This window comes from Phycodurus eques, chromosome 1 (assembly GCF_024500275.1).
Source record: "Phycodurus eques isolate BA_2022a chromosome 1, UOR_Pequ_1.1, whole genome shotgun sequence".
In the NCBI taxonomy this organism is placed as follows: domain Eukaryota; kingdom Metazoa; phylum Chordata; class Actinopteri; order Syngnathiformes; family Syngnathidae; genus Phycodurus; species Phycodurus eques.
In genome coordinates, this window is record NC_084525.1 from 6,759,507 (window position 1) to 6,773,525 (window position 14,019).

Below are 14,019 nucleotides of genomic sequence, written 5' to 3' on the forward strand. Positions count from 1 at the left end.
ATACGTACATATTTTACAGATACATGTATGACAAGCCATTACACATAGCATTTTTGTTCTGTGCTAGGGACAGGGGCAACGCGGGGAAAGGGACAGAAATGAGGCTACGTTCAAATATTGCGAGCAGTTTGAAAACTTGCAAAGTGTACCTTTAAGATAATGAACTTCAAAGCAATGTTATGTGGTTAGTTTTAAATACACAATGTGTTATTCTTTTTGTGTGTGTTTGTTTGTTTATTTTGACAGTAAGTTTTAACCGGGAGTGGCATTAAACAGCTTGAAGTCTCTTTTTTGGAAGATCAGCTATCTGCCGAACTGCAGCTTGTTGTGAAGGTGAGCAGAGTTGAGTTCGCAGTCACCATTCTGCGCTCAAATCTCAAACTTTCGCTTGCAAGTCAAAGCGAAAACAAATCAGAGGAATGACGGCGCGTACCTCGAAAAAAAACCTCGCAAGTCGGGTCACTCGTATGTCAAGGCACTGAATTAGCATTCATTTATTTTCCAATATTTCCACTGTGTAAGTCAGCACTGACAACATCAGCATGTGTGTGTGTGTGTGCAAGACATATTTCCTGCATTTTGTCTCAGTGGGAAAGAGGGCAGCACACGTCAGGTAAACACATTGCCCTTTATTCAAGCAACAGACTTGATGATATTGTCTTCACCTTCTCATTTTGCGCAACAGTCTGTTGAGACCAGTTTAAGGCTTTTTGATTCTTGCGTTGCATTTGAGGTACACTTCCTTCTGACCTTTTGCCGTGCTTGATGATACATGACCGAGTCAGTTAGCACCATAATCACCATTCGACGTCTTCCTTGGGCTGTTAAAGGTGCTGAATGAGCTCTCGGTTGACTTCTGTCTGGACAGTGTTTACAACAAAACTGCCTCAATCTAGTAACATAACTTGAAATGAACTTAAATGTAAAGTTGATTTCCTACGCACATTTTTGTTTTCCTCTCATGAGGAAAAAAAAAAAAAAAAGAACCCTGATGAAATATACATGCCTTAACCCTCACGTAACAAAATTACCTGCGGAAATGGCAGGTCTGCAGCCAAAACTTTTCTTGACATTATTATTCAACAAAATATGGATACAGAACAAGCACAGACAGCTATAAAGTCCTCATTGTGTAATTTACATGGAAAATCTAACCTGTTGGCTTTTCTCCGTCATGTGGACATTGCCCTTTAATAATGTGCTTCTTTTTACTCAGGCTGCCTAAGTTTATTATAGAAATGTTCTAGCTCACCCCAACAAACAATGACACAGGAATGTTTCGTATCCCCCTAAGGGCACAGAAACGCGCAAGTCTTGTCACAAACACGTTTTCTACTACTTTTTTTACATTCAACTCTGTTGTTGCGTTGAAGCTGCTGTCCGGATTTGACAGAGATGATTTCTTTAACGTGAATGACAGCTTTGGAAAATCAAATGATCACTACTCGTGCGGTATTTCAAAGTACAATACAGCGGGAGTGTCTCGGCATTGTGTTCAGTGATGTTTCCCATCTAGCTGCCATTGCTTATGAGCAGACACCCAGACCGTGTGCCTTACTTTGACGGCGTCCTCACCTGAGAAATGCACAAACCGTAATATGCACCACCACTGACCACAATCGTAGCACTTTGCATTAGCAAATGCACTTCTTCAAGTCGTCGTGTCTGTCTCATCAATGTCCTGAAACGCACTATAACCTTTACAGATGACACTTAAGTTGACCGTCTCTAAACTTCTGAATGCAGTTGTCCGACTGTTCAATGTTTCAGTATTTTCTATACATCTTGCTCTAAATGAAACAGGAAATGTGCTGGTCCTGGATCAAACACCTGTTGTGATTTTTGCCGTTCAGCAGTTTTTTAGAAAATAGAAAGTTTTTCAAAAAGTACTGATGAAGAAATTTGCAGCCTTAATCTAACAATGAGTTTGCTGTGAGGATATGCCGAGTGAGGATTAGCGGTACGGAAAATGAACGGATGGATGGATATGTTAAACAAAGCAAGCCGGCAAAGTGGTGAACTAACCACACATAGACCGAGTCTGCGTGGGTGAGCTGACCATGAATAATGAAACTGGTTTATCTCCTATACAACTAGACCACAAATGGATGGGGACAGGAACTTAGGAGAGAGACAGAAGGGAGACTCAATGAGTGAAATGCAAAGACAGGCAAATGGGGAAGGGGAGTTTGGAGTCTTGGTTCCTATACAATGCAATAACTTAGTAGGGTGTGTGTGTGTGTTTGATTAAATCAAGAAGGTGAGGGCTCTGGCTAGAAAGAGGGAAGGGCACTTCCTATCTACACGACATATAACAAAAGGTGATTAAATCAGGCTCTATAATAACTCAGATGTTCCTCCTCAGTACTGAAACATTGAACAGTTGGACAAGTGCATTCAAAAGTTTAAAGAGGGTCAAAAGGCCTTTTCAAATCAACCTTAATCAGGGATAGACCGATTATTGGCCGGGCCGATTTTTGGTGTCGATATTCGGCATTTTGATGCCGAATACCGGCATGTGCCTTTTTAAAAAAAAATTGTTTTTTTAATAAATCCGATAGCCAATAAATCAATTTAAGACTGAGTATACTTCAGGGATACATTTATTTTAATGTGACTTTAAAACACATGCTGCTAAGCCTGGGAGCTCCCTGTGCTTTTTCTTAGAATTTTAAAACCAAGATGTCTATTGTCTTATACACACAAAAAAACTAACATGTTGCAGTTAAGCGTTGGAGTTTGTATTATTCAAAATTTGGACACCAATATTTTCCCTTTTACTGCAAATGAATATCGGCTCCGAATATCGGTCGTTGGGCTCCTTGACTACTAATAATTGATATCGGCCCTGAAAAAAACATATCGGTCTATCTCTAACCTTAATATGCACCAAACAGTGGCAACCATGTAGCACTTTGCATTAGCAAATGCACTTCAAGTTCAAGTCAATGTTCAAGTCAATGTGGAGATGAACAGACTGCCTGTCTCATCCCATCACACCGTGGTCTCATACTCCATCACTTCTTTGGGCGTGCCAAGGCAGCGGTACTGAATCCGTGGCGCAACCGGAGCGGCGCTTTCCAGCACCAGGATGGTTTTACGCAGCCTCCGATCGATGTAGTGAGCGTCCCAGGCGGGGTAACTCTTCCTGGGCAGGTCTATTCGGATGACAAGCCCCTCTGTCCTGGGCGTAGGGTGGGGAACCGGGGCCCGAGCTCCCCGAGGTGGTCGCACCTGGAACACATCTCCGTCCATCCCAGACCCCTGCTCTCTGTCTTTAGTTCTCTGCAAGGTCCTGGGCGGGCTGCTCACCACGTCAGGGGGCAGGCTGGAGGTCGGGGACACCAGCACCTCCACAGCCGCCTGCTTCTCCATCACGTAGCCCCAGCCTGGTGCGGGACCGTCGGGGTGCAGGAGGCAGTAATAAACAAACATGAAGAAGGTGCCCAGCGCGTAGCTGCTGGCCACCACGCACACCATGACAACGGCGTAAAAGTCTGAGTTACGAGGGCCGCGGTACATGTACCAGGCGGCGGTGAGGGCCACGTTCTCAATGAACACTGTCAGGCTGTAGGTGAGCATCCTGTAGCGAGTGCGGCCCTCCTTCACGTTGAACCAGCAGAACACGTACACGATGCCCACCATCATGTTGTAGATTATCTCCTCCCACTTGGACATGCAGAAGTCCGTCTCGCCTTGAATTATCCAAAAGGTCATGATGCACCAGTGGGCCACGATGAAGATGCTGAAGTACAGCTGGAACACTGAGGCGAAGAGGGCGAAGGCCAGAGCGCGGGCCCCGATGGTGAAGAGATGCCACAGGATCTGAACCATGACTGCCTTGTAGCTCATGGGGAGCTTGTCATCTCTGGAGTCCCTCAAGACTTTCTGGTAGGAGGCCACCATCCAGGCAAGGGACATCAGTGAGGCGGACGCTGAAAGCCCTGAGGAAGACACGGCAGAGGACGTAAGAATGGACTGGACACGAGCCCTCGTGAGAACCACACTCGTGGAGGAAACCACACAAAATGTGAAGCACGGTGTTAGGTCCAGCGTGAGCATCCCAGCACATGTGCACGCATGCTGAAATGAACAAAAAAAAATGTCCAGCTATAGATACAGTGGTACCTCGAAGTTCAAACCCACCAAAAGTTGTCCAATTTGGAGTTGGAATTAAAACTTTGCTCCAATGTTCCGATAGTCATCACATCAAGAGTAAGAAACAAATTACAGGTGACCCCCGCATGGTCCCCGTTCGCCACTTGGGTGGGTGAAAACACTTATTAGAGATTTTATCCCCACCTATTCAATCATTTTTGGTCTTAAAATAATCATTTATATATTTTTTTATTTTGTTATACTTTTAAAGTCCCTGTAAAGTGTAAGTCAGAGGTGTCAAACACATTTTTGCCACGGGCCACATCGTAGTTATGACTTCCCTCGGAGGGCTGCTACGACTATGAACCCATATAAATGAAAGATTTACACATATGTTCTAATTACATACAGTATACACAACACATAGATGAATAACCAGTTTTGAAATCAGAAGCCTATAAAAACATGTTTTTCAACTATTACATTTCTTTTCAAAGGGGGATTGGTAACAAAAAAATGCTTGCAAATATTTCAGTGGTATTACACCAGAACACAATGAGCAATTTTAATTTGCTTTCGCGGGTCACATAAAATGATGTGGCGGGCCGGACTCTTGTAATTTTGACACACCACAGAGAAGAGTATTGTTAACAACCTGCCAAATTTGAATGATTAAAAAAAAATCACCAGTTTATAATTGTGAAAAAATCAAACGGTTGTTTCTGCTCTCAAACACCAGCCTGCTGTCACATACACTTGTCGCTTGTAATCAAAAGGTACACTGTTATATGTGTGCTGTGTTTGAACATTTTGGATTACATTAGACAATTTGAAAACATTCTTTGGATAATTTAAACTGGAACACAACAAACAACTGGGGCTAAGATTCTGATATCTACTGTAGAAGGTTAAAAGGGAACAGGATTTAGATTGACGATTAAAAGCAGGAAAAATGTTAGCTATAGCCAGTAAATACAATACACCAATAATAATAATAGCATCATTACTAATTTACCACTACCACATCATCGGAAATTGACATGAATTGGGCATCGTTTTGGATTTGAATCTATGTCAGGTTTTCCATTTTTAAATATTTTTTTTCCTCGACGTTGTGGTGCCCCCTGGATGCAACGGCGCCCTTCGCATTAGCCTAAATTGCCTAACGGGTGTGCCGGCTCTGGTTCTTACTTTTAAAATATTAGTCTGTTTAACTGATAGTTGCATGACAAATGTTACTTCAAACATCATTTGTACAATAAATAAATGTCTCCAAATGATTGCAAACATAATCGACGTCAACAGGAAATTTTGCTTTGACATTCAAACAAATCAATGTTCAAAACTTTGAGGTACCACTCCACCACCAAACACAGAGCACAGGCGCGAGAGGTTATGTTAATGATTAACCTTTGTGGTTAGTCGGTTAGATAGTTAGTTCATCAGGATCACGCAAAGACTACTTAACTGATTTCCATGACACTTTGAGGTGGGTGGCCACACAGAAGCCATTTAATCTCAGTGTAGATCTGGATAAAGGTGCAGATCGAGGAATTTATTTTCACTTTTTGTCCCGTGTGCACAGTCCAGCTGTCCAACTATTGTCCAGTTTATGTTGCCAAGGGATTTGGTGACAATAAATTATTGTTGTGATGAAAAAGAAATGCTATTTGGAACAGATTTTCTCCCAAAAGGAAAAGAACAAACAAAGTAGACATACTGAATGTGTACATAAAATGATGTGGTGGCCCAGATCTGGTCCCCAGGCCTTGAGTTTAACACCATCGCCTATTCTCTTCATTTTGTAGCGTTTTGCTCGACTACAGTGCTTCCAGTATATGTACAGTGGATATTAAAAAGTCTACACACCCCTATTCAAATGCCAGGTCTTTGTGATATAAAAACAAAATGAGACCAGGATAAATCATTTTGAAACTTTTTTTTCCACCATTAGCCACTTCAGGCTTCTGCTGAAAAGCAAAAAAAAAAATGTCACGGAAAAACTGCTAGAACAGCTGAACTGTTTTAAATTTGGGGTTAATCCGAGGAAGTTTCATTGGTGGCAGGTGAGTGCTGACCCCCATTTGATGAATCTGAATGGGATTGGTTCATTTTGAACAGAGCCACATCTTCTGTTATAAGAGGGTGTGCACACTTGTGCAACCACATTATCTCAGTTGTTCATTTTTACTTCCCCTATCTATGAAAAAAATCGACTTTCTTTCAAATTAGTTGTACAGGTAATAGGTCACATTAATGTTGGGAAAAGTTTCAAAATAATCGACCTTGGTTTCATTTTCTATATCGCGCACACAAAAAGCATTTGAACGAGGGTGTGTAGACTTCCACTGCACGTCCAATCGGATTCCAGCCGCCAATCTAATATGCCCGTGCAGGGCCTTGAAAATCAGTAGTGCTACTTTATGTAACTTCAATTAAGTCAGCAATGGAACTTTTTCTTTAACCAATCTGATTTAAAGTCTAGGCCAGCTAGCTAGCTCAATAATCATCAGCATTTTGAGCATTTTCTCATCCTCTGATTAGTTTGGTCAGAGCAAAAATGTAACAGTTTGACTCGCAAAACATGCATTTAATAATCAGCATCTTGGGCGATTGTGATGTAATTTGTGAAATGTGTTCATGTTTTTGTAATGTTATTAGATAAATAGCAGTTGCGTGCTGTTATATTGCATTTGTGTTTAGTATTGATTGTTTCTAAAATGTGACTTGATAGAATTAATACTAAAAGGTTAGTCCCCACTGAAGGCCCAGGTACCAAATGCACGGCCAGCCACTCCAATAACATACATGTTTTTTTCCTACTGACAGTGTTCGGCACACTTGTGAATACAGATAGTCACGTGGAGGCCCTCACCCTGAAGAGGAAGCACGTGACCGGCGATGGTCATGATGGAGAGCTGCAGCACCAGCTGGGGAGCGCTCTTCAGGAAGGACTCGAGCAGGCGCAGGATGCTGATGTCGGCGCTCTCAAACATCATGCGCCAGTAGTAGTGCCGCCGCTCCGGCTCCCTGTGCCAGCGGCTCTGCACGCCTAAATACAACGCTCGGACGTACCTGGGGACATATCGTTCATGTGACGTCATTTGTTATGATTGCCGAAAGTGAGGTTGACACCATTTCTGGAGTTTTGATGGCGGACTCCGCCGGGATTTGGACAGACAGAGGGGGAACTAAGCAGCTGTGAGCTTTTAATTTTAGCACACACACGAGAGGGGAGCGTGTTGAGCTTTTGTGCGCTTCAGTCAAACGGCTGCAAACACAGCAAGGGGGAAAAACTGCAGTTGTGCCTTGAGAGACGGGTTTAATTCGTTCGATGACCATGCTCGTAAGTCAAAAACTCTCATATCTCCAATCGTCTTTCCCCACTGAAATGAATGGAAATGCCATTAATCCATTTTTGCAATGTATTTTGAATAAGAAAATGACCATTGTAATATTGTACTTTACAAAAATGTGTCATAATCATCCTGATTTGATGCTTCAATTCAGTGGACATTGTGCTACCTGGGGGCTACGCAATACAGTCAGACAAATGACGAGGAGTCACCACTTCTCTCAGTGACTCAATAAGATGCAATAATATTAGTTATTTATCGCAGCGGATAAAGAATACACTGTATGTCTGCCAGTATTGTGATGTTGTCTATCTACAAGTGTTGCTTCACCATTGGTGAGGCTAACAACGCCACAACGATCGATGCTAATCGTTAGCATGCTAATGGCGTTTTCGATTGTGTGTTACCATTAAGCTAGAGGGGGCATTTCAAATGCAGAGTTGTTTGAAATACAGTACTCAAGTTGTAATTCGCTTTTGTTTTAGGTTTAGTTTGACGGTAAACTTCAGCTGGGAGTGACATTAAAGATTTTGAAGCCAATTTTTTTATTTTTTCAAAAGAATTGTTCATTATATAACATACTGCTGCTTGTTATGAAGCGAGTTGTGTTGAGTTTGCTGCCACCATAGAGCGCTAGTAAATCTCAAGTTAGGACTCAAGTCAAAGTCCAAAAAAAAACAACAACAAAAACGGCCGAACGACGGCTCGACTGTCGAAAAGCTCACAAGTCGGGTCACTCGTATCTCAAGTTATCACTGCAGAGAGTGAACGGTAGGTGAGCATGCAGCTCAGTGCAAATCCCTTGTTGACATGGAGCCCCAACCCCCACCCTCGCTTTGATGGTGACCTTCTGGAACAATAGCGCCATGTGGGAGACACACATGCCTTACGCAAACATCATTCAGCACAAATGGGGTTTCTCTTTGGAAGTGGAGGTCACATGGGACATCTGTTTGAGCAGGTCAAGCAAAGAAAGCATCACCTTCACACCATGAGTGTGTGTGCGCGAACGAAGATAACGGACTTATCGCCTCAGGGAGAAGCATCAGAAGGGCCTGATATCACCAAACTCTGTGAACCACAAGGGAGTTAGCGTAACCCTCTATTGTTCTGCTTCCCGCTAACACAAATTGCACCTCGGGGATGAAATGTGTAAAAGATACAGAAACACCAGCACAATCTAGCGAGCGCTGGCAATTACGCACGTACTCGTTCTCGAGCCCACTTGACACCTCGAGTCTGGTACGTTTGGCAAGTGTCAAGATCGCTACACTACACCCTACTTTGACACGGTTGTTGGGTCAAACAATTACTCTAATGTTCCTTGACACTTTTTCATGATAAACGCCAAGTTGCACATTGAAATACAGTGGTGCCTTGAGACACGGGTATAATTCAACCCTTGACCATGCTCCTAACTCAAATCACTTGCATCTTAAATCATTTTCCCCCATTGAAATACATGGAAATGTTCATCCATTCTAGCCACCCGTCCCAAAAAATGGCCGTTTTTGAAATTGAAAACAAAAATAGCACTATGTAATATACTTTGTAAAACATACAGTTATGGCAATTAAAGAGAATTAAAAGGGATTGAGCAGTTTTTGTCACATTTTCTCCTTGAATGCACATTGCGTTGCTCATTCTGGTGTGCACGCCTTGGCCACCTGGGGGCAGTATAGGACAGACATACAGATATACTGTGCATGGAGACTCAGCTCAGTACTATTAGTCGTTCTTCGAAGAGGATAAAGAATACATACCTGTGAGTATTATGTTGTAAATCTACGTGTTGCTTCACCGTTTGTGTTCAGATATCTTTTGCTTCAAGGGTAACAACAATGCCACATTGATGCTATCGCCTATGGTGTTTCCCATTATACTGTATGTTAGCATTAAGCTAGCGGAGGCTATGTGGTTGTATTAAACAAAATGTAATTGTCTTTGTCTTAAGTTTTATTTTGAATAACCTTCAGCTGAGAGTTGCTATAAACAGTTTGAAGCCCATTTTTTTTAAAGAAAATGCACTAATTATATCTGCCAAACTGCCGCTTGTTGTGAAATGAGTTAAGTCACCTGCCATCATAAATCACTGTAAATGAAATTACTATATTAAATACGGTAAATAACCCACAAGCACTGGTAATGTAATGGTCTGCCTTCGATTCCCAGCAATTGCCAGTTCCAAGTCTGTATAAAAAAAAGGTAAGCGGCATCGGTAAAAACAAATCAACAAATACAGAAAACATGTCAGTGACTTGCTGTGGTGACCGCTGGTGGGACAAGTCCAAAGTCGCAACTACAAAGAATCTGCAAAATCTGGAAATTTGCAGTTACCCATCGTTGGATAACAGGCGCAATGTACATGTTATGATTAATGTATTCACGATAACCGCAACCTTGCAAGTATGCAGTATAAAATGAGTGCGAAAAAGCCGTGCAATCCCCCGTCGGGATACAGTATGTTCCACCCACCAGCTAGCTTTAAACGGATAGATTTTAGCAGCTCAAACATGTAGTTATATGTATTATATGTGTTATACAACGTAGCATCCATTCTTACAGGTTATAAAAGTCATTGTACTTGTATTTGACTGACAATTGAAAGGGGCGTGGTTTCAATGCATTCAGCGGGCACTCCCACAGCATTTGAGAGCGGAGACAACGGCTTGATTGTGCACCATTTTCTAGCCTCCATTTCTATACTGGATGATATTTTTTTATTATTCAAATTAGGCAATGCTGTTAACGCGAGTCAATTTTAGACATTTTTATTTCCATTTTACAGGGAAATTAAAGATTGTGTTTAAAGGGCCACTTTCTCCAAGTTTTTAATATTTTCATGTGATTGTTGTTTGCGTTTTCTTTTTATTGTGGGGGGAAAATATCAATTACAATACAAAAATCTGACTTTTTGGAGAAAAAATAAAACCGGGAGAGTTTATTTTAAGGCCAGCCATCCTGGGTTGTCTGTCAACGATGGATCATTCCTGAGTTAACTGCTAAGGGTGAAACAGGAAAGAAATCCTCTTAATGGGCACACATGCTGAACAATAAACGGAGCCCACACAACTGCTTTAATGGCATTACCGGTAATTCAGCTTTTTGTGTTGCTGGACACACACACACACACACACAACCACAAGAGGAAGTAGGGGATCAATATTGGGCTGTCTATGCATGCAGACGAAGATGCAAGAGCGTGAGGAAGAGCGCAAAGAGAATCACATGAAGCGCTTATGGTCAATCCAAGCAATTGATTTGCATGTTATTTCACCATCATAAGAACATACAGCTGGCCCGGGTTGTCTGACAGCAGCTCACACGAACGCCTCCTGTAGCCCGGCAGCATCTCGTTCGGGCCTGTCAGAAGCGATCAGGGCGCCCAGAGTTTGAGTACTCCCTCCGCTATCTGATTGAGCCGCCGACCCACAGACCTACTAGCATCCTAGTGCGCGAGGAAGTGTTTTGTTCTAGTTTTGCAGTATGCTGGGAGACTCAGCAAGTTCCACCGAGCGACACGACCAGACGCGACTGAACCGGACAATCGCGAACAAAAATACAGTTGGCGACTAACATTAGCACACCAGGCCAGTAACCCTCACACACATTGCCAACTCACTGCAATGGGAAAAAACGGCTTTATTGTGAAACAAAGATTGAGTGCAAGTTTCAGTTCCTCATTGTTCTTGTGGCATTTTCCCTTCAGTTTTGTCTTCAGCAAGTGAAATGCATGCTCATTCGGGTTCAGGTCAGGCGATTGACTTGGCCATTGCATAGAATTCCATTTCTTTGCATAAAAACCCTTTGTTTGCTTTGACAGTACGCTTCGGGTCATATATCCCAAATTTGACCGACTAGTGTGCAGAAATATTATGCAGGAACAGAAAGTGTAAAAAGCCATTTGAGCGCTTCCTTTCTTGATAGTCATCTTAAGGTACACTTTTATCGTCACTAGTAGGACAACTCATCGCACTAGTAGAACGAGTTGTAGAATGACTATTTTACAAGTGCCCCTTTTGGCCAACACTAGTATGACCTCCAATTATGACATGGCTTTTCATAAAGACGTTTGAGCATCTATCCGATATCCCTGATATACGTCTTAAGGTGCGGGTACTCGTACAGTTGGTCCTCACTAGTAGCAGAGTTATATGTTACTTCTAAGTGCTATTAGTACTACTAAGGAAATAAAATTGTACTTGTTGCCATCGAGCACTTTAGTAGTGGACCTAGTACTAGTAGCATGCAGAAAATAACCAGTGAACAATTTTGCATCATTTCTGGTGAACTAGCATTGATTTCATATCCTTGCTATTCATGTAGGGCTACTAGTACGCCTCTACTCCTATTAGTGCCACTTTTAGATTGGTAATACATGGAGGAGCAGTTCTTGGATATCCTTGATATCCGGCTCCAGGCCCATGTACTAATACGCTCTTTGTATTCACCAGTAACACAATTCAGTGCACTTGTAGAATAACGAGTAATGTTTTTTTTCCCACAAGCTGGATATCAAGGATATCGAATAAATCCTCAAGTGGCGTGCCATACACTACTAGCGGAACGACTACATACAACTAGTAAAACATTTATGTAACATGTATGAGATTTCTCCACACTAGTAGGATAACTTTGGCATACAAGTAGGACAACTACATGTTACTAGTGAGGCAAAACTATTGCAATAGTCATGCGAGTGCCACTCGTACCTACTAGTGACATGATACGATTCTACTAATTAACATCTAATCCTTCATCACTGGTAGCACGCAGATGTCAACTCGTGCAGTTTTGCCGTCCTAGTAACGTAGTTGTCCTACTAGTGTGCAGAAATGTCATCCAGTAGTGGGAAAAACGGCACTGGCAGTCCTTCTACTAGTGCGCTTAATAGTCTTACTAGTGAGGACAAAGAGAGTACTAGTACATGATGGACCTTAAATCTAGATAAGGAACAAATGAATTGGTCAGGGCGTGTAGTTCTTACCTCCACACTTGCGCCAGCTGGAGGGTGTGGACAACGGCCTGCAAGAGCCACACGAACACTCTGCAGCATCCCCGGGCTCGTCCCCCGGTGGCCGGCCCGGGCAACATCCCGGCCCCGGCGGTACGGCCAGCGCCCCGCTCGCCGTCGCCGAAGCCGTCCTTGGCGTCCAAATCGCTCCCCACCGCCACGGACGACGCCGCCACGACAGCGGCCGTGGCCGTGCCGCTCTCCGGGGTATCGGAGAAATCGTAGGCGAACCATCGGAAGCTCAACACCTGCACCACCGCGGAGGGGGCGATCACAAAGACCAGAGTCAGTGCGAAGCACCAGTACTCCCTCCGGAGGTAGTAGTCGGCGGCCAGCCACAGGTCCGAGGCCCCGTCCGAGAAGAAGACCAAAAGAGCGCCCAGCGTCCAGCAGCAGTCCGCCGGGGAGTATCGCTGCGCAGGCCGCCGGTCCGGCCTGGACGGGATTTGGCTTCGCGGAGAGACGGCTGCACCGTCGGATTTCGCAGCCATGTTTGTCGAGGGATAGAGTGAGTAGGAGATGGGAAAATGATGGAAAGGGGGGAGGGAGGAGGAGGGGGGGGGCACTGGGGAGGGGGGTCGCGCAGCCTTGTCGGTGGAGGTGTGTGCGAGGGGGGACGGAGGGGGGAAGATGAGGAGCAGGAGGAGGAGAGGAGAGGAGAGGAGAGGAGAGGAGAGGAGAGAGGGCCAGGAAGGTAAGAAAGATGAGTAGCCGTCGCTCATCGATCAGCTGCAAATGATGGGAGACATTTCATGGCCTCCACATGCACGACTACTCGCTTGGGGGTGGGGGGGCTGTGTTTAAAACTGACAGATGGGCCAGGCAATTCGTGGGTCAGAATAAAAAAAACAAAAAAACAATGGTGAAATATACCTGCATGCCGAATTGTTTATTTTACTGACAAAATGTAATATTTGTTCACTTTATTTTTCATGGAGCCTCCTGTTGTTAGTGTCCAGCTAGTGTCCATAAGCATGTGTAACCATTTACACTGCTGCCTTGAGATACGATTTTCATCCGTTCCGTGACCACGCTTGTAACGCAAAACATCTGCATCTCAAATCACCTTTCCCCATTGAAATGATTGGAAAAGCCATCAATAAGTTCCAGTCTCCCACAAAAGAGCAAAAACAAAAAAACGTTTTAATGAGAATAAATAGCACTCTACAATATTATAGTTCATATAATCATCAAGTAATGACATAATGAAATTGAATTTAAAAGCATTCAACAGCTTTTGTCAACTTTCAATTCAATGCATATTGTGCTGCTCATTCTGGTGTGCGTACCGTGGCCACCTGGGGGCAGTATAAGACACATTCGGAAAAGATTCCATGGTACATCACAGGTGACAAACTCAAAGAACTGGACCATCACACAATGTGGCGGCATGCTAAAACAAGTCAAATGTCTCGACTTCATGTTTCTTGTTAAATAGGTTTGTTCTTTTAATGCAAATTTTCTTCACTTTTAACGGATATTACAAACATCGCCCCGTGAATGAATCTAATAAAAATTAAATCCTACTTCGCAGGTTTTTCACCTTTCGCG

At 43.3% G+C, this 14,019-nt stretch overlaps 1 protein-coding gene across 1 annotated transcript; it reads right to left on the reverse strand.

The window, feature by feature from the left end:
* Positions 1 to 993: 993 nt before the first annotated feature.
* On the reverse strand, positions 994 to 12,999 carry LOC133401637 (XK-related protein 7-like). The gene is made up of 3 exons (XM_061674860.1): positions 12,442 to 12,999; positions 6,974 to 7,173; positions 994 to 3,944 (listed from the first exon to the last, which is right to left on the reverse strand). Exons 1-3 carry the CDS (start codon positions 12,957 to 12,959, stop codon positions 2,995 to 2,997), a joined length of 1,668 nt encoding a protein of 555 aa, XP_061530844.1. The 5' UTR covers positions 12,960 to 12,999; the 3' UTR covers positions 994 to 2,994.
* Positions 13,000 to 14,019: the final 1,020 nt, after the last annotated feature.

Excerpts from the sequence above, each read along its gene's own strand:
- LOC133401637 (XM_061674860.1), bottom strand. The coding sequence starts at position 12,959 with ATGGCTGCGAAATCCGACGGTGCAGCCGTCTCTCCGCGAAGCCAAATC. Across the intron at positions 7,174-12,441 it reads CAGCTGGCGCAAGTGTGGAG|GTACGTCCGAGCGTTGTATT; the intron begins GTAAGAACTACA and ends ATATGTCCCCAG. Across the intron at positions 3,945-6,973 it reads TCACGTGCTTCCTCTTCAGG|GGCTTTCAGCGTCCGCCTCA; the intron begins GTGAGGGCCTCC and ends TGTCTTCCTCAG.